The 21,238-nt window shown below is 43.5% G+C and overlaps 1 protein-coding gene across 2 annotated transcripts in view; it reads left to right on the top strand.

Moving 5' to 3' along the window:
• The window catches only part of NLE1 (notchless homolog 1), a 691,532-nt gene that overhangs the window by 477,706 nt on the left and 192,588 nt on the right, over window positions 1-21,238 (top strand). For both annotated transcript variants that reach the window (XM_044054321.1, XM_044054322.1), the window contains exon 10: window positions 5,721-5,923. In XM_044054321.1, the coding sequence (XP_043910256.1) occupies window positions 5,721-5,923 (203 nt within the window). The remainder of the gene's footprint in view (window positions 1-5,720; window positions 5,924-21,238) is intronic.

Below are 21,238 nucleotides of genomic sequence, written 5' to 3'. Positions count from 1 at the left end.
TGTAAACATAAAAAAGTCAAATTTGACACCATCACAACAGATAACTTTTCTGGGTGCTCTTCTAAACACTACAACCCAGATGGCATTTCTGACATCCGAAAAACAATTACAGCTGGCATCAACTTTCAAAGCCTTGGCAACTCTAACCCATCTATCTGCAAGGAAATTCCTGCAGGCTTTGGGTTACATGGCCTCCTGCATCCTTCTCGTACCATATGCAAGACTACACATGAGGAAAATACAGTGGTACCTAAAAAGTGTATGGTCTCAGCATTGCCACAGTTTGGACGTACTGATTTCCATCCTTCCTTGCCTTCAAAAGGAATTTCTTTGGTGGTCCAGGGCTTGTGCTCTAAACAAAGGGAAGCCCTTCCGTCTACCTCCTGCCTCTCAGATTCTAACCACGGACGCCTCGGATTATGCTTGGGGAGCCCATTTTCAGGGCAATTGTCTGCAGGGCCTTTGGACAAAGGATCAGAAGCACCTGCATATCAACTTAAAGGAAATGTTAGCCGTTCAGAAAGCTCTATTGGCCTTCAGGAATCTCATACAACCAGGACAACTACTAATACGGACAGACAACACCACAGTTATGTGGTACATAAACAAGCAAGGGGGATCTCATTCCTACCCCCTTTGCAGACTAGCCATGGTTTTATGGAACACAGCTCTAGCTTGCAGTCTGGATCTTCAAGCTCAGTTTCTACCAGGAAAACAAAACTTACTGGCAGACAGTTTGAGCAGAAACCTTTCGGATCCACACGAGTGGATGCTGGACACCAAAATATTCATGATGATAACAGCAGTATGGGGATGTCCTCACATAGATCTCTTTGCATCCCATCTAAATCATCAGCTACAGAATTTTTGCACCAGGACTTTCCACAGAGAAGCTTGGAAAGTGGATGCCCTGTCATTCAGTTGGAGGAACCTCTCGGGATATGCCTTTCCACCTCTACCTCTTCTTCCACGAGTTTTATTGAAGATAAAACAGGACAAACCCAAGATGATAATCTTGTTGGCTCCGAATTGGCCTCGGCAGTTTTGGTATCCAACTCTAAAAAACCTATGCCTGGAGCCCCCTTGGATTTTACCTCAATCTCCGAACCTGCTGCCCCAACATCAGGGTCAGGTTCTACACTCTCATGTCAGAACTCTCAGCCTGGCAGCCTGGTTAATCCAGGGCCTTTGATTTCTTCTTTCCTACCCAAGCAGGTTATGGATGTCATTTTAGAAGCCAGACGTCCTAGCACTAGAAAATCTTATGCAGGAAAATGGAAAATATTTTGTTCCTGGATGCAGGCTCAGGATTCTGATCCTTTTCTTCCTAACATTACTTTAATTTTGCTTTACTTGACAGATCTCTTACATAAGGGTCTCTCTTTCTCTTCCATTAAGATCCATGCCTCTGCTATTTCTGCTCATTATAATACAGACCCTCCCATCTTTTCCCACCAGCTCATGAGACAGTTCCTCAGAGGAGCTAAGAACTTAAGACCTCCTAGATCTCCTCCTATTCCTGCTTGGGATCTCAATTATGTTTTGGAAAAACTAACCTTGCCTCCTTTTGAGCCTGCCGCTTCTTCTGACATCAAGTGTTTATCTTGGAAGACAGCTATCCTGTTGGCAGTAACCTCTGCCAGGAGAGTTTCAGAGTTACAAGCTCTTATGGCGGTGGAACCTTATATTATTTTTCATCAAGACAGGGTATCTTTGAGGACTAATCTGACCTTCATGCCTAAGGTGGTTTCCAAAGTGGCTTTAAATCAAACTATCCACTTGCCAACCTTTTTCCCCACTCCTCAAAATAAAGGGGAAAGGATCTTACATTCCTTGGATGTACATAGACAGTTACGTTTTTACCTGAACAGAACCAAGGACATCAGAAAATCAGAACAATTGTTTGTTTCTTATGCTTCAAGTTCCCAAGGTAAAGCCATTTCTAAACAAACCATTTCTAAATGGATTGCTCATGGAATCAGATTTTGTTATTCACACCATGGAAAGCAAATCCCAGGGAGCATACAGACTCATTCCACCAGAGCTGCTGCCACTTCTGCGGCCTTCCTCAGGGGAGTTCCTACCAAGGACATTTTGGAAGCTGCAACTTGGAGTTCAGTGCATACTTTCTCTAAGCACTACAATTTTCCTCTCTACTCTAAGTCTAGGGCAGGCTTTGCCTCTGCAGTCTTGTAGGGCCTTTTAGCCGCCCCTTCTTCTTTATGACCACCTCCCTTTCTTTCAGCTTTGGGATTCTACCCTACAGTCATGACTGCAACAGTGAAACACGATGAACATAGTACAGTTGTGTACACCTACCATAAATGTAGATGTTCAAGTGTCTTCACTGTTGCAGTCTGGGTTTCCCTCCCTCCTGTCCCCTCTTATTTTTACTTTTGTGTGGTTCCTTTTTTCACCATTCTTCTGAGGTGTATTTGCAAAGGTTATGGGACCATTTTCATTTTGGAACTCCTGACATCTGGGGCAAGAAAAACTGGAGAAGATGGCGTCGACTGTCGGCTTTATACTCCTGGCGCTCTGACGTCAGGGAGCGGGGTTGAACAGCCGACGCCGGACCCAGACTTTGGGATTCTGGCCGACCGAGGGCTGCCTGCCGGCAGGGGAGAACCCTACAGTCATGACTGCAACAGTGAAGACACTCCAACATCTACATTTATGGTAGGTGTACACAACTGTACTTTCTAGCCATCACTTCAGCAAGAAGAATGTCGGAATTACAGGCCCTCATGGCAGTGGAACCCTTCATTGTCTTCCATAAGGACAGGGTTTTCCCTCAGGACTAATCCTTCCTTTATGCCCAATGTGGTGTCTAGTGTGGCCCTAAACCAAGTCCATTCATTTGCCTGCTTTTTTCCCTAATCCACAAAACAAAGGGGAACGGGTACTGCACTCTCTGGACGTACACAGACAACTTAGATTCTGTTTGGACAGGACTAAGCCTCTCAGATAATCTGACCAGCTGCTAGTTGGCTTTGCTGCAGGGCAGAGGGGAAGGCCATTTCAAAGCAAACCATTTCCAAATGGATAGGCCATTGCATTAATTTCTGCTACAAGCACCATGGAAAACCTACCCCACAAGGGGATAAGATCACATTCCACCAAGGCTGCATCTACCTTTATGGCATTTCTCAGAGGGGTCCCTACCAGGGACATCCTAGAAGCTGCTACCTGGAGCTCTGTACATATCTTCAACAACTATTACCACCTGCCTATCATTTCTAAATCCAGTGCTGGATTTGCCACAGCAGTCTTGCAGGGCTTGATAGCTGGCCCTAAGGCTCTTTAACTACCTCCTCCCTTCCTTAGCTTTGGGAATCAACCCAAATGTGATGACTGCAACAGTGAAACACTAAGAACATAGTACAGTTGTGTACACTTACCATAAATGTAGATGTTCGAGTCTATTCACTGTTGCAGTCCTGATTACCCTCCCTCCAGCCCCCTGACTTCTCTTGGCTCCACCTTTCCTTCATGTTTGGTATATATATCTATATATATATCTATATATATATATCTATATATATATATATATATATATATATATATATATATATATATATATAGATATATATATGTGTGTGTGTAGATATATATATATATATATATATATATATATATATATATATATATATATATATATATATATATATATATTCTTTTTTTTTTTCATGTGTATTTGCTTTTTGATAGGGGTGTACCATACCATATAATTGCTTCCTATTGTGGGGGCACCTGACATCTGGGGCAAGAAAAACTGATGTAATGGCATCGGTTGCATGTTTTATACCCTTGACGACCTGACGTCATGGAAGAAACGACAGCATCCGACGCAGAAATCCAAAGACTCTGGTATTCAGGCCGGCTGAGGGCTACCTACAGGCAGATAACCCAAATGTGATGACTACAACAGTGAATACAGTCGAACATCTACATTTATGGTAAGTGCAAACAACTGTACTTTCCTCAGAGGGGCTAACAACTTAAGCCCACTAAGAAGAGCCCCCACCCCTGCTTGGGACCTTAACTTTGTGTTGGAAAAGCTCACGCTACCCCCCTTTGAGCCTGCAGCATAAGCAGACTTAAAATTCCTCTCTTGGAAAACAGCCTTGCTTCTGGCCATCACTTCAGCTAGAAGAGTGTCTGAGCTACAAGTACTTATGGCTGTGGAGCCCTTCATTATTTTTCATGCTGACAGGGTTTCCCTCAGGACTAACCCAACTTTCATGCCTAAAGCGGTGTCCAGTGTGGCTCTCAACCAATCTATCCATTTGCCCACCTTTTTCCCTAATCCTCAAAATAAGAGGGAAAGGATCCTGCACACTTTAGATGTGCACAGACAACTCAGATTCTACCTTGATAGGACTAGGCCCTTTAGGAAATCTAACCGGTTACTAGTCAGCTTTGCACCAGGGGCAGAGCGCAAGGCCATATCAAAACAAACCATCTCCAAATGGATAGCACACTGTATCCATTTTTGTTACAAACACCATGGGAAACCACCCCCTCAGGGAGTCAGAATGCATTCCACTAGGGCAACTTCAACCTCTACAGCCTTTCTCAGAGGAGTCCCTACCAGGGACATTCTGGAAGCTGCTACTTGGAGTTCTGTATATATACCTTCACCAAGCATTACCACCTGCCTATCTTTTCCAAATCCAGGATGGGCTTTGCAGCAGCAGTCCTGCAGGGCATTCTAGCCAGCCCCAACTCTTCTTGACTGCCTCCATCCACTCTTCAGCTTTGGGAATCAACCCAAGTTTGATGAGTGCAACAGTGAAGCACGAAGAACATAGTACAGTTGTGTACACTTACCATAAATGTAGATGTTTGATTGTATTCACTGTTGCAGTCCTGGTTTCCCACCCTCCAGCCCCCTTGTATCTCTCTCTTTCTCTCTCTCTTACTCACTCCTTACAGGGCTGTTGATATTTACTTTTTACTGGTGGTGTTTTTCCACCATAACTTAGCTCCCTATTTGGGGGCTTCTGACATTTGGGGCAAGAAAAACTGATGTAATGGCATCAGCTGCCTGTTTTTGTACCTCTGATGACCTGATGTCAGTGCGACAGCAACCGACGCAGAAATACTAAGCCTCTGGTATTCGGGCTGAATGAGGGCTACCCCTGGCAGGATAACCCAAGTGTGATGACTGCAACAGTGAATACACTCGAACGCCTACATTTATGGTAAGTGTACACAACTGTACTTTTATATGTATCCGTCTGTAAAAGTAACTGTGAGCTGATCTGAAATTTGTGATGCCTTGGTTTTTCAGCTGTGTGGTGGCCACAGAATGAAATCTCATGGTTTGAGAGGGCTTGATGTCAGAGCACTTGGTGCAGGTCTGTTGATTACCATTTCCGTTCAGCAGTTTATGTATCCTATTTTCTAATCCCTTTGCAAGTAACAGCATGTGCAAATTTCTATCTCACTGGGACCCAGAGATGGTATTTACCTTCTACCACTTGGCAACATCATGTGACTCCTTTGTCCCATGCAACTTAGTAGGAAATATTACCTTCCTGTAGCTACCTCTGTGTAGTATTTATATACTGGTCCCACTCTGAAACTGCACATTCATTTTAATTCTGTTTTGTACCTCTGACATTTCCCATTCCTTCATTAGGTCATACAGGCATGAAGGCTTTATTCCAGGTTTTCATTTCCTTTCACTAACTAAGCATATGTTTCTTGAGCAGGGCCAAGGGCCAGAGAGGTTGGTTTCTGGCTCTGATGACTTCACATTGTTTCTGTGGACACCAGCAGAGGAAAAGAAGCCACTAGCCAGAATGACAGGTCACCAGGCCCTAATCAATGAAGTCCTATTCTCTCCTGACACTCGATTAATAGCAAGTGCTTCATTTGATAAATCTGTCAAACTGTGGGACGGCAAGACAGGAAAGTAAGAACTTTTTCTTAATTCTTTAAACTTATAGATAAAAATAAGACAGTTTAGAAGCTTTTTACAAAAACACAATCATTTATGCCTTTTTACTACTGAAAGCATGATACTGCGTAGGTGGAAAAGACATTGACAGGTGACTCCACAGGCATATATTTCTCTAAACACCTGATGATATTTCTTATTTTATGAGTTATGTCTAAGAAATGGACTGCGTCTTTTCAACAGAATGACAGCCAAGGCAAATTTGGGGCACTAAAATGCAGCATCCCTTTTTATATCAGTTTATCTTCTTCCTCTTCTCTCTAACAGCAATGTGAATGCCAGCCAGTTGGATTCTGTGGTCAGAAGCTGCTTAAGATGGCATATAGTAAGTTCAAGACATGATAGTGCAAGTCCCGATACTAAAAATTTTAAATGTAATCCTTGGGAAGTAACAACAAGTTACAAATGTCAGTGTTACATATTAAAAGATCCAGTGTTGTCTGCCCTGTCGGGCTTCAACCTGTGGGACTTCAGTTCTGCTTGGATCCAACATTGGCCAATTCAAAAGTTTTTAGCTCATTTATCTCTGCCTCCCTTACCCATAAGTCCCTGCTCCTCCATCAACTCCTCAGATCTAGTTTGTCATCATCCGGGTCTGCAGCTTGGTCTTGGCTCTACTCTACTTTTTTCTGTTTAGAGAAATTAGGGTTGTGATTTGGTAAGCTTTTATTGTTCCCCCTACCCTCTGTTAGTGATCCTGTTTGTTCTTTCTTCCTTCCAGCATAGTTAGGTAGATAGTTGAGTAATTAGTTGTAGTTAGGTCATCCATTTTCCCTTCCCGTACTTTTTTCTGACTTTCGTGAGTGTGTTGTGGTAGTTTTTTATGTATTTTAGGTAGTTTTAGAGAAGATGGAGAAGGGTTTTAAGAAGTGCGTTTCCTGCGGGCACAAGTTGCATTCCCACGATACACACTTAAAATGTGTACATTGTTTGGGTCTGGTGCATCCGGATTCAGGATTCTCCATTTGTGTGAGTTTTAGCAGCAGGGTCATTAATGAATGTAGAGCTAAATTAGTTTTGAGAGAGCTTCTACCCTTGGGCTCTTCTGTTTAGTCTACGAGTTGGTTTCTCTCTCAGCTCCCAAGACAGAGTCCAAAATATAGCGGGCTCCTGATATGCCAAAGGGGAGAGGAAGAGGCCTACTTTGGCTTCCACTTCTGGACATGCTTCCTCAGGCTCGTTGGATCCGAAGGTCTCCCTGATTTTTGAGTCCCCTGGCTGCCTCAGCACCAACATTGGCCCTGACTTCTCATAGCCGATCACCTTCAGCTGTCAAATTGAGTAAACCCAGTGAGATCTGTTCTCTGCCTCAGATTTATCCCAAGCCTCCTCTTGTTCAAAGGGGCACCTTTAGGTAGGGCAGTTTCCCCTTTTTCTCCAAGCACCCCACATCTGTTGTCACCAGAGTCTCCACTGTCTCTGCCCCAGTTCAGCCTGCCCGGCTTGGATCTGGAACATGAGATCTTCTTCTCACAGAACTTTTAAGCCCCCCTCAGTGGCTTCTTCTATCTGGTCATCGAGGTCAGTGGGCAGCGTCAAAGCCTCTGATCTGGAGCATCTGAGTTCCTGTTTACAGTTGGTGATGCAGTTAGGCCTTATCTCATCAAATCTGGATATGGCACCAGGACCTTTGGCTCCATCCTTGTGCCTTCCTCCCTCAGTCCTTTTGAATCCAAGGTCTTTGGGGCCAGCTGAAGTTCCATCCTGTGGGTGGGATTTGATGGTTTGGCCATCTTTGGCTCCATCCTTTCCTTTGATAGCCACAACCCCTTTCTGCCAAAGGCAACTTCTGAAAATAAGCTTAACAGTTTCAATATACCTTCTGTATTTTCCCATTCTTCAACAAAGGTGAATATATTTTGCATTATTCAAATGTACATAGGCATTTGAGATTCTGTTTGGACCAAACCAAAGCTATCAGAAAATCCAGTCAGTTTGTCTTCTTTTCAAAGTCCAGGCTGGGCTCACCTGTTATTCAAGTGGCTGTCAGTTGCATTTTATTTGCATATTCTTTGAAAAGCAAGACTGTTCCACTCAAGCCTATGGGTCATTCAACAAGGGCTGTGGCTATTTTTGCAGCTTTTCTTTCTAAAGTATCAATGGATGGTATTTGTGCAGCTGCTACTTGGTTGGTTCACCACACTTTTGTGTCGCATTGTTAGCTGGATATTCAGTCTAGATCCAGGACTTCCTTTGGCTCCACTGTATTGCAGAATATCCTTCCTTAGTTCTTCCCGAAGAATGTTTGTGGCTGAGGACTCCATCCCGCAGGTTGAAGCCAGACGGAATAGACAACATCAGATACGAAAGTTATGTACTCACCATAATAATAGATCCATGTTGTCTGTCTCTGTCTGGTTCAGCTTTCCAGCCCTCCTGCCCTTCACCTTCTTATTGACTTGGCAAGTCTTTCCTCCTGAGATGACTAGACATTAGAGGCTGTTTGTTCCCACCTTCCGGAGTCTCGCATTCTCCTTGGTTATTATATTCCATTTTTTGGAAGGTATATTTCCAGAGTAATATGATTTCTGTATGGGGCAAACTTGACCTGCGGAGTTGATGGAGGAACTGAGAGTTATGATTAAGGGAGGTGGAGCCAAACAGGCTAAAAGACTTTTGAACTGACTGATATCAGATTCAAAGTCCCACAAGTTGAACCAGACAAAGGCAACATGGATCTATCGTTATGGTGAGTACATATCTTTCATTTTTTTTTGGGGGGGGGGGGCATGCAGTACCATGCCTCCATTATTTATATCTAGTAATGCTGAGATTGCTGTACCTAAGAAAAAAAGGGAATTTTCCAGGTTACAGCAGTTTCAGACATAGACTGTAGTTCCCTGTAATTGCATTTAAATTTTCTCAGTTCCAGGGAATGCACTTGCATACAATGGGAACCTGCTGCATTCAGGTTTCTTCTGTCACTCTTTGTTCCATGACAAGTAATGCCTAGGTATGACCTGTGCTAATACCTAGGTACATGAAATACTGGCTAAGAACTGGAAATGTATATCAGCTGGTCTTGTGGCTGCTAGATGTTCATCGTGCATACAGCTGCAGTAATCACAGATGGGTTTTCTGCCGTCAGGTGGGTCCTCGGTCGGCCGAATTCCAAAGTCTAGGTCCGGCGTCTGTTGTTGTTGCTTTCTTTCCTGACGTCAGTGAGGCAGGGGTATATAAGACACAGCCGACGCCATTTTCTCCAGTCTTTTTTGCCGCGCGGTGCCTGAAGCAGAAGCAGTTCGCAAGTGCCAGTCGGCCAGCTCCTGAATTTACGAAAAAACTGGAAACCGAAGTCTTCATTAAAGCTAAGTACCCCGTTGGGGAAACTTTTCTTGCCTCAGACCGATGTCAGAAAAAGTTAACAATTGTATTTCTTGTGGGAAGCAAATACCGCATAAGGATTTCCATTCCCTCTGTATACCTTGTTTAGGCCCAGACCACGACGTCTCGGCTGTCGCCGGCGCTACTTTCAATAAACGCACTATTAAGCGTCGGGCGGAGTTCGCCCAACACTTTTTTGGTACAGCCTTTGATTATAAAATGTCGTCGGAGACTCCGACCACCGTTTTGTCCAAAAAAACGCAAGGACAAGGACCGACACGCGAGGTCCGCAGTACCCACCGACACCACGCCAAAACCGGCTACACGTGGTCCGGTTCTCAGCGAGACGCCTATGCAGTCCCTGACTACCGACGACACTTCTTTGGCGGTGTCTTCTGTAACCGAGACCGCAGGTACCTCGGCCCAGACCCAGACTACAACCACCGAAGCCACTGTGAGCATTGAGCCTCCTAATGTGGACAGGTCCACTTCCATCCATGGTGTCTTTAGACCCTCATCTTCCTTTTCCATTAAGGCCTTTACTAAGTCCAAATCAGCCAGGCATCCCAAGAGGTCTGTTGCACAGGGCCCATCTCCAGGCCCCATGCCTAAAAAGCAGATGCTTAAAATGGCTGAGGATTTAATGACTCTTATCAGGGGTTCCCAACCCCCTCCAGACAAGAGACCCAGGGTGGAGGAAGATTCTCCCTCCTCTGATCAGGGCTCCATTTTTTCAGAACATTCTGATGTAGAGGAACACTCTTACTCCCCTTTTGAAGATTCTGATGCAGAGCAGTCCATTCCTTCTGTATCTCCTCCTGAGGATTTTTCTTTTGGGGAAACCTTGCACACCTTGAGGGAACACTTCCATTGGGAAGGCCAAGACTTTTCTGATTCCAAGAAAAGACTTAGGGAATTTCTTTTGTTACCTCAACACAGACCCCTGGCGATACCTCCTGTCTTGGACATACTTGATGATGTTTATTCGGAGGCTTGCCTTAATCCGGATTCCCTGCCTCCTGCCCCAGTCAAGCCTGATAGGTACTACAGAGTTCCTAACTCTCACCAATTTCTTTACAAAAGCCATGATGCTGACCCTGAAACCATTTCTCAAGGCCCCAAGGGAATGAAGGCCTCTACTGCTAAGAATCCACTACCTTCCGAAAGAGAGTCAAGATCCTTAGAAAGGTGGGGAAAAAAGGTATATACCTCGGCCACCCTAGCCATGAGTGCCTTAAATTGTCAGTTTCATATGCTTAAATATCAGCAGTTTCTGTTATCACAATTAAGAAATAAAATGTCTCAACCTGAACAACCAGACTTGAAGGAGTTGCAGGATATGATGCATAGTGCAGAACAAGTACACCTTACAATGTGGCTATGATGCCCTAGAGGCCTCAAGTAGAGCTGCTGTTACAGGATCAGTCATTCGTAGACATGCCTGGCTTAGGGAACAAATCTTGCCTGATCATGTGAAAGCTAAACTATTAGATGCTCCTTTACAAAAGGATGTGTTATTTGGTACTAATGCTGAGGAGATACTATGGAAAATGGAAGAAAAAGCCAAATCTATGCAAACTGTCAAAGCTTTTAAACAGGTTCAACCACCACGTTTTAGCAGAAATTGGCCTTCTAAAAACTGGTCCTTTCCAGCCACGGACAAGCCCCAAAGAGGTAGATACAGGCGCACAAGGGGCAGAGGACAATCACAAGGATCATATAGAGGCAGGCAATGGCAAACTCCAGCACCAAGAGGTGGCGAAGACAGTGCACAACAATACAGGAAACAAACCCAATGACTTCCTCCTTTCCATGCCAAGCAAGTTTCAGCTGGAAGCACCCTTGGGAGGAAAGCTGGCATTATTTACAAGAAATTGGCATATTGTCACAACAGACAAATGGATCCTGGACGTTATAAACAGAGGCTACATATTTCATTTTCACACTCTTCCAAAAATGAGAGGCATGCCAAACCTGCCACACAATCAAAGGGCAGAGGCACAACTACAAATTTCAAAGCTCATAGACATGAAAGCTATTCAAGAGGTACCTACTCACGAGCAAGGTCAAAGCTTTTATTCCAGGCTATTTCTGGTACCAAGGAAAGGATCCGACTGGAGACCCATTTTGGACTTATCCATCCTAAACACATTCTTACTCGTACCAAAATTCAAGATGCTCACATTACAGCAGCTTCTTCCCATGCTGGGCAAGGAGTTTTGGCTGGTAACATTGGACCTCAAGGAGGCATACCTGCATGTCCCAATCAGACAAAGCTGCAGAAGATACCTCAGATTTCTTGCAGGTTCAATACACTATCAATTCTCTGCATTGCCCTTTGGCTTATCTACTGCGCCCAGAGTATTCACGAAATGCCTGGCATCAGTAATTGCCTACTGCAGACTTCAAGGAATACAAATTTACCCTTATTTGGACGACTGCCTGATCCAAGCGGACAGCAAGCACATACTTCTGGAACATCTGGCTTATGTAACACGGTTACTGCATTCTCTGGGATACACAATCAACAAAGAGAAATCCAGGCTAACACCATCTCAGAAAATAACTTTCCTGGGTGCCAACTTGGACACAAACACCCAGATGGCTTATCTTACGCAAGAAAAACAGGGGCAACTAACTCAATACTTCAAATACTAGCAAATTGTACCAGGCTTACTGCAAGGAAAATCCTGCAGGCTCTGGGCTTCATGGCATCTTGCATTCTTTTAATCCCATGTGCAAAGTTGCATATGAGGAAACTTCAATGGTACCTAAAAAACCTTTGGTCTCAGCACAGCCACAGTTTGGAAACAATAATACCAATAATTCCATGTTTGCAAAAGGAATTTCTATGGTGGGCCCAAGCATGTCAAACAAACACAGGTCTCCCATTCTGCAAGCCTCAAGCAAATCAAGTCATCACAACAGACGCCTCAGATTACGCCTGGGGGGCGCACATGACAGACAGGTGCATTCAGGGCAAATGGTCCCAAAAGGAAAAGCACCTTCACATCAATCAAAAAGAAATGCTAGCAGTGATAAATGCAATTACAGCTTTCAAGGACTTCCTGCATCCAGGACAATTATTGATAAGAACAGACGACACCACAGTAATGTGGTACATAAACAGAAAGGAGGAACACATTCATACCCTCTGTGCAGACTAGCCATGACACTTTGGAACTTGGCTCTGGAATGGCAAATCGAACTTCAAGCACAGTACCTGCCAGGTTTGGAAAACACGCTGGCAGACAATCTAAGCAGAAATATGACAGATCCACACGAATGGAAGTTGCATCCTCAAGTGTTTACAAAGATAATCCAAGCGTGGGGGAGGCCAGACATAGATCTCTTCGCCTCCCACAGGAATCATCAATTGGAAAAGTTTTCTTCAAGGACCTTTCATCCAAAGGCCTGGAGAGTGGACGCCCTTTCATTCAGTTGGACAGCATGGACAGTTTACGCTTTCCCACCTCTGCCTCTTCTGCCCAAGGTGCTCTTGAAAGCAAGAGCAGACAGACCGAAGATGATACTGATTGCTCCAGACTGGCCAAGACAACACTGGTACCCACTCCTGAGGAGCCTAACGCATACTCCTCCCTGGTCCCTACCTCTAATGCCTCTTCTGCTGACTCAGCACAGCTACAAAACTCTTCACAGTCAGCTGAAAACACTCAATCTCGCTGCATGGAAAATTCCTTAACACCACAACAGACCCTACTCTCCAAAGAGGTGCAGGATGTCATTTTGGAGGCCAGAAGGCCATCTACTAGAAAGGCTTACTCCGCAAAATGGAAACGGTTTTGCTCTTGGAATGAGGAAAAAAGGCCAGGATTCTAGAAAACTGAATTTGCCTCCGGTATTACAGTATCTAGCTGAGCTGCTAAACAGTGGACTTTCGTTTTCCTCCATAAAATCCATGCCTCAGCCATTTCTGCAGAATTCAACACGGATCCACCCTTATTCTCTCACCCACTCTTAAGACAGTTCCTCAGAGGGCTAAGAATATAAGACCACCAAGGAAACAACCAATACCAGCCTGGGATCTTAATTACATTCTAGAAAAATTAACATTGCCTCCCTTTGAACCAGCTGCCTCAACAGATTTGCAATATTTGTCCTGGAAAACAGCTTTCCTTCTGGCCATTACCTCAGCTCGTAGGGTTTGAACTACAAGCCCTCATGGCTGTGCAGCCCTTTCTCATCTTCCATCAGGACAGGGTTTCCCTTCGAACCAACCCGTCATTTATGCCTAAAGTGGTATCCAGGGTAGCTTTAAATCAAGCCATACACTTACCTACCTTTTACCCCAATCCTCAAAACAAAGGGGAAAGGCTGCTACACTCCTTAGACATCCATAGACAGCTACGTTATTATTTGGACAGAACAAAGCCTTTCAGGAAATCAGAACAACTTTTTGTGTCCTATGCTGTAGGAGCTCAAGGGAAGCCAGTTACCAAACAGACCATTTCAAAATGGATAAGCCACTGCATACGGTTTTGTTATTCCTATCATGGAAAATCTGTCCCTACAGGCATCAGATCCCACTCCACCAGGGCCACAGCTACCTCTACAGTCTTCCTCAGAGGAGTTCCTACCAAAGATATTTTGGAGGCAGCCACTTGGAGTTCTGTGCATACCTTCACAAAACACTACCACCTGCCTTTATATTCCAAAACTAGAGCAGGCTTTGCCACTGCTGTGTTGCAGGGCATTCTGGCTCATCCCAGTTCCACCTAGTGCCTACCACCCTGTGCGTAGCTTTGGGATTCTACCCATCTGTGATTACTGCAGCTGTATGCACGATGAACATAGTACAGTTTTGTACCTACCATAAATGTAGATGTTCGAGTGCTAATACAGCTGCAGTACAGGTTTCCCTCCCTCCTTCCCCTCTTGGTAAAGGCCTAGGGCCTAACCCCTCTTCATACAACCTGATTGAGTTATCCTTCTATGGTATATTTGCTTGCAACTACTGATTTTTGATTATATTGCATTTCATGTATATAAATATAATTTATGTATTGCCTTCCTTCTGGGGGCACCTGACATCTGGGGCAAGAAAGACTGAAGAAAATGGCGTCGGCTGTGTCTTATATACCCCTGCCTCACTGACGTCAGGAAAGAAAGCGACAACAACCGACGCCGGACCTAGACTTTGGAATTCGGCCAACCGAGGACCCGCCTGACGGCAGAAAACCCATCTGTGATTACTGCAGCTGTATTAGCACTCGAACATCTACATTTATGGTAGGTACAAAACTGTACTTTTCCTCACTCTCAGCCATTGTTAGGGTGGGCAATGAATCCCAATATACTAGAGGAGAAAGAGAGAAAGAAGGAATTACATTTCAAGTTAGCACATAGCTCATAGTCTGTGCTTAAAATCGAGAGACTATATAATAATTTTTTCTTGGTTATTTTTATCAAATAAATTGCAATTCTTCCCAGAGTTTGTTTATTAATTGTTTTATTTACAACTTTTAAAATGCCTGTAGTTTTACACTGGTATGGAAATATTGCTTTCTATGGCTCACCAAGTCATTTTATCATGATTATAATTATATCCTTGCCAAGTCTGTAGGTAGGTTAGTGAAAAAAGTTTCTCCTGGAATGAGGTCATCTTTATCATAGTCAGCTCTGCATCATCCTCTGAGTCACAGATATAGACTAAGACTGATTGACAGTTCAGACAGTGGAGGAGCCATACAGGGAAGATTGGGAGTGAGTGGACATTCCCAGCTCGTCCATAATGGAAGGAGAGAAGTGGTTCAACTCACTGCAATACTGGTACCTGTTAGAGAGAGAGAGAGGTGCAGGGTATGGAGCTGTGGGTGAGGATATGCATTTGGATCTGCCAAGCCACATTCTTCTTGGGACATATGCAGGAATGTGCATGCCTAAAAGGGAAGACATTGCAGGGTTCTCATATTTGCAAACATGCATGTCAGTCACAGAGGGGGAACATGCCTTCTTTCTATTTTAGGAAACACAGCTATACTTTAAAAGGCCTCCTTGTGGCCATTAGCCTAGTAATCACCTGTGTACCTATGGCATTAGAAACCAGTGATGGTTGTATAGATAATGGTATCCTACATGTGGCTCTCTTCCCACAGGGAAATGAATGACCCAGTTGATTTCAGGAAGCTGATGGTTAGCAGGCAGTGGTGGATAAAAAGATGCAGGAAAAAGGGTTACATTGAAATCTTTCCTTATAGTTCAGTATGGTGGATAGTGTGCTTTACCTACGGCTTTAGAATTTGGGGTTCAGTCCAGACCTCTTGTTTCTTTGTGAAGTTTACGGGTTTTCCAGATGTCTACATTTTATCTCCAAGTACTCCAGTTTCTTCCCACATTCCAGAAGCGTATTGCCTTACTGGCTACTGTAACCTGCCCATGTGTATTGAATTTGATCTGTTCTTTCAGTTGGGGTCAGTATTTAAAAGGGGCCATTAAGATGTGGCCTATCTACCAGTTTTCAAAAGAAACATACACACACACACACACACACACACACACACACACACACACACACACACAGATAAGCATGTGTATAATTAGACTGAGGTGGTATGCAGTGTTATATGGAAGTGGTGCAGCTTTTTACAGATCAGGAATGAGATAAGTCCTCCTTGAAATCCTGATTACTGTGGTAGCATTCAGCAACCATACTAATACGTGCTTTGCTTTGTTTTGTTTTCTCTTGCAGAACTGTGCAATATTAAAAAGAGAAAAAGTGTAACTATTGCTTGAACAGCTCTAAACTGAGCGGAAACTTGAAATAAATGAAATGTATTGTGTGGTTAAATACAGTGGGTGGTGCTTCTTTCACCCAGAATGTGTTTTGGACAACTAGCTTGCTGCTTTAGCCATGTTTCTAGCCTGAGTAGCTTGTACTTTACAGAGGTATTACTGACCAGCATGACATGGAATGCAGTAGTAGTATCACTGTCCTTCTTTTCCTATTTTGCAGTATTTATAACCTTTGGGATTCCCCGCCTAGGTGACCCAAATGTCTGGCCAGTAAACAAAAGACTTTTGCTTCTGAGTGGTACGTGAGACTTTGCACATAGCAAGGCAGCCAGTGTAGGCCATAAAGGTAATGTCAGCATGTGCCATTCCTTAGAACCGAATGCCCCAGTCAGTGCATCAGTCCAAGGTTATGAGGTAAATAACATCATCCAGAAAATTACGAGTCCTGTGGGGGTAGGAGGGAGGGATAGAATACCGCAACATGGAAGAGAAGGATATCAATGGTTATGGTAATATTTTACACAACTACTCTGTCTTTGTATTCCATCTATTTCTGTCTTGCAGTATTCATAACCTGCAGGAGAGTACCAAAGCTTATGGAAGGGAAAGGGGGATGGGAGCCAAGGAGGTTTCTATGAGCCCATGCAGGATTGCCCTAGCAGATCCTGCTCTGGACCTGGAGATAGTGTCTAGTTTGTAATGTTTGCTGAAGGTATGGACAGAAGACTATGTTGCTGCTTCCAAAATAGATGCAGTGTCCAGATCTTTGAACAAAAAGCCCCATGAAGAGGCTATTGCTCTAGTGGAGTGAGCTTTTATGAAGATAGAGTCTTCCCATAGGAGACATAAATGTATAGAATTGCCATAGAAATCCAAGTAGAAATAGTTTGTTTGGAGACCGGTTTTCCCGGTGCCCTGGGATGGAAAGAAACAAACAGTTACTCAAATTTCCCAATAGGCTTCGTTTTGTCCAAATAAAATTTGAGTTGTCTGTGCACATCCAGGGAGTGAGGGACCCTTTCAGTAGGGTTTTTAGAGTTAGGTAAAAAAAAGTGGGCAGATAAATGGATTGGTTTAGAGACAAGTCATTAACCACCATGCGCATGAAGGAAGGGTTAGCACGAAGCGGTACTCTGTCCTTGTGGAAAATGAGAAAGGGTTGGCAAGCCATGAGGGCTTGGAGTTCAGAAACTCTTCTAGCAGAAGAGATGGCTACTAACAGGATTATTTTCCATGTACAGAATTTTAAGGAAGCTGACACTCCAGGCTTAAAAGGAAGCTGAGTGAGCTTTTCCAGAACAAAATGTAGATCCTAGGGTGGTGGGACAGGTTTCCTGGGAGGTCTAATGTGAAGGACATCTTTGAGGAAGAGCTTAACTTCTAACCTGGAAGATAGGGGAGGAGATAAAGGCAGACATGCTGAAATGGCTGATAGATGGGCTTTAACAGAAGAGTAGACCAACCTAGCCTATTGTAGCTCTCACAAATTGAAAGGAAGCAATGGAATGTTCACTGACAATGGATCTAGGTCTTTCTTTAGACACCAGATGGTGAACTTCTTCCATTTGAATAAATGGGATCTCCTAGTGTTGGGTTTCCTGGCCTCCTGCAGGACTAGAAGCACGTCCTCAGAAAAAAAGGTGTTGGAAAGGGATCAAAATCCCATCACCCACAGAGTTAGATTCAAGGAGGTGAGATGTGGATGGATAAATGATCCCTTGTCTTGTGTGAGAAGATCCATGGTAAGATTTTACAGAACTATTACTTTTACTTCGTAGCTGACTGAAATATAAGCATTTAAAAATGTGTGTGTGTGTATTTTCCTTGTGGAGTATTTTGATTCTACAGTGTCACTCAGCCTGCTTGAGGATTGAATGCAACATTCCTCCACCCTTTCAGTCTACCATTTTACCTGCTGTCTGACAGGTTCTCATGAGGAAAGGCAGCATTATGTTCTGCTTTGTTGCCTCGAAGAGACAACAGTGTTAGGTTTTACAGGAAAAGTGCAAGACTTTATTCTACTGCATACTTTTGAGAAGCAGTAAGATAACTGCCATCTGCTTAGAAAAACAAGACCCAGGGATCCAACAGCTGTTTTATCAGCTAACCTTTGATAGAACTGTTAAAAAGATCCAACAGCTATTTTAACAACTAAGCACACTTAAAACCAGTACAAGACTCCAACAGCTCTTATAACCTGAAATAGAGCAGGGCAAGAATTCAACATTTAAGTGCAAGAAAAAAAGTGCAAGACCCCTAAAGCTGATAACACTGCTAAATACCAAAAGATCGACCAGTATCTGTTATGATAGCTGCCTTGAGTTGCTGAATGTCAACTGCTACTCCAACCTGCGCCTTTCATTTCTTATAGTCATATGACATTGTTTTGTAAACTTTTTGTTAACATTAACAGTAAAAGTGTATACATTTTTATTCTGCCGCATACTTCTGAGAAAAGCAATAAAATGATAGCTGTCATCTGGTTAGAAAAGCAAGGCTCAGAGTTGTTATAGCAACTACTCCTGGATAGAACTGTTAAAATGATAAAATGATCCAGCAGTGCAATAGCAGTTATAACCGCTAACATGACATGAAACAGGTGCAAGGATCCACAAGCTGTTTTAACAGTTAAGGACATGGAAAACAGTGCAAGACCCCATACACCTGTTAACATGGCTAAATACTGAAAGATCTAACAGCTGTTAGAACAGCTCCCTCAAGTTGCTGACTCTTAATTGCTACTTCAGCCTGTGCCTGAATCTGATAAAAGATGGAGGGTTACTACTTCCCAGGAGTTTGATTCCTCAGATGAAGAGGAGTTAGCCTATGGTAACCACCTCTCTCCTGGCTCCTTTGCTGACGGCGAGTCTGAAGACAACTTGATGTCATCTTCAGCACTGTGAGGATCTTTCCTTTGAGGACACCCTTCACAGGATGAAGGAGTCCTGTAACTGGTAGACAACTAAAGAGTACTCTCAGTCTAAGAAAAGATTTAGATAAGTTCTGGCAGACCAAGAAACAAAGTCTCTTGCTTCTGCTCCAGTACACAAGATCTTGGATGATGCGTTTTTTTACACATCCCTGCAGCCACATTCCAAGCCCCATGCCCCCAGGAAGCCTAGACGTTTCTGCAGACAGCTTGAATCCCACAAACACCTGTATAAAAACCCAGTAGCAGATTGAGAGGTGGTATCCTGAGATTCCAAAGTATCCAGCAATTGATGTACTTCCAGGAATCCCCTTCCAAATATTAAGGAGAGCAAAGCTGTCAGTTGTTTTGGGTAGGAAAGTGATACTTCAGCTACTCTAGTCATGAGGACACTAAGCTGCCAGTTTCACATGATTAAATACCAGGAGACCATCCTGTATCAGCTAAAACAGAAGGCAAAGGGAATTGAAGAAAAGGACCTTCAGAGGGAAGTGTTGGAATTGTGCAACATCAACTCTTAGGTGTCTAAACATTATTTAATTAAAGTGTGACTATGATACATCCAGTAGGGCAGCTGCCACAGAGTTTGTCATTAGGAGGCATGCTTGGCTGAGGAAGCAAATCTTTCTAATCATGTAAAGGTGGAGCTCCTTGATACCCCTTTTGACAATGGCACCCTCATTGGACCAGGAAAGGCTAAGACCCTGCAGACAGTTAAGAACTTTCTACAGACCCCTCTGCTTAGGTACCTCAGGAATTTCCCCAGTAAAACTTGGTCCCTCCCTCCCATACAGACCACAGTAAAAGGTTAGAAAGAGGAAAGGAAACTTTCTCAGAAAGTGTTAAACCGATTCTAAGAGAAGATCTGGAGGGAGCCCCAGTAGGGAACAACAGTGACTCAGCAGAACACCTGTCTGGACTCCAGGAATTAAAAAGGCCTACCTCCGTTAGGAGGAAATCCTCATGATCTGAAGTTGTTGTTTTCATTTGGTCTTCAACATATGGGAATATGGATCCAGTACAGGCTCTACTTGGCCGCATTTTCCAGCATCGGATCCAAGCTCCTGTCCTACTCATAATGCCCCTGTCTCCCCCCTCCCCCAGATCTCGTTTGCCAGTCGTGAAAATCAGCAGCGTGGATTGCAGCTCTAAGTTTCCTCAGTATTAAACTTCTTTTTCTGTAAGTAAGTCTTCCTTTTTACCCACTACTTGTAACTATCTTTCCTTACCTATGCTATCCCTGTGTGCTGGTGTGTCTGTTTCTCAAAAAAAGAAAAAAAAAAAAAAAAAAAACAGAAGAAAAAAAAGTCCCCTCTCTATCTCTCCCTTACCGACTTTCTCTCTTTCTCCCTTCGTAGTGTGTTTGAGCACGTATGCATGTTTTGTCTAGCCATGGTGGAGCCATCTAAGCCAGCCTTCAGGAAATGTGCTGATTGTGGCCACAAGCTGACCCCCTCTGATGGTCACAGTCTGTTTGTTGTGTGTTTAGGGGTTCAGCACCTAGACATCATTATCATTATCAACCATTTAGTGACCTCCCCAGCTAGGGCCTCGCACCTATGAGAGCTGGTTCTTACCAATAGTTTACCATTATGCCCATAACAGTAGCTGTCCACCCTTTTAGACAAATCTAACAACTGTGCTGTAGTATGTCCATACCATTTAAGAATAGGATGTCTTCTAATCACATTGTCTAAAGAGACTTCTTCAAGGCTAACTTCAGAGCACTAACTTTTGACCAAAGTAGATTTAAAAGTTTCCCATCCCTTGAGGGTAGTATAGCTAAAATGGACACTTATATCACACATTTCTACTACCACCTAAACTTCAGAAATAAAGCTGCTGCCCCATTCATCAGACATACAGTGCCAAGTTCACATACAAGTACCCTGTTGAAACCCCAACACTAAACTCTATATCAAGTGCAAAATACCCAAGCCTTAAGTAAAATAAAATCCTCCAATTCCAAAAGTAACTTCAAAAAGGTATGTAAATAACTAGGGCAAAATGAGCAAGACATGCAAAGATAACATTAGCATGGATAACCTTTATTTAACATTGGGTGGCGCCTGGGGGTGCAATGTCAATTTGGGACAAACTGCTTCCATCAGGAGGGGTAAATTTCATTTGTTGAAAATGAACGTAATTGTGTGTTTATTCTAAATTAAATTAAAAGCGGATAAAGGAATTCTTAAAATGTACTTATTTTTTTGATTGTTTTCAGATTTTTGTTTGATTTTCCTTCTTTGAAAACAATGTCTTGA

Source organism: Protopterus annectens, chromosome 13.part0 (assembly GCF_019279795.1).
Source record: "Protopterus annectens isolate FY-2018-M chromosome 13.part0, PAN1.0, whole genome shotgun sequence".
NCBI lineage: Eukaryota > Metazoa > Chordata > Ceratodontiformes > Protopteridae > Protopterus > Protopterus annectens.
Note: the sequence above shows the minus strand (reverse complement) of the source record. Positions and strands in the feature narration are given on the sequence as shown.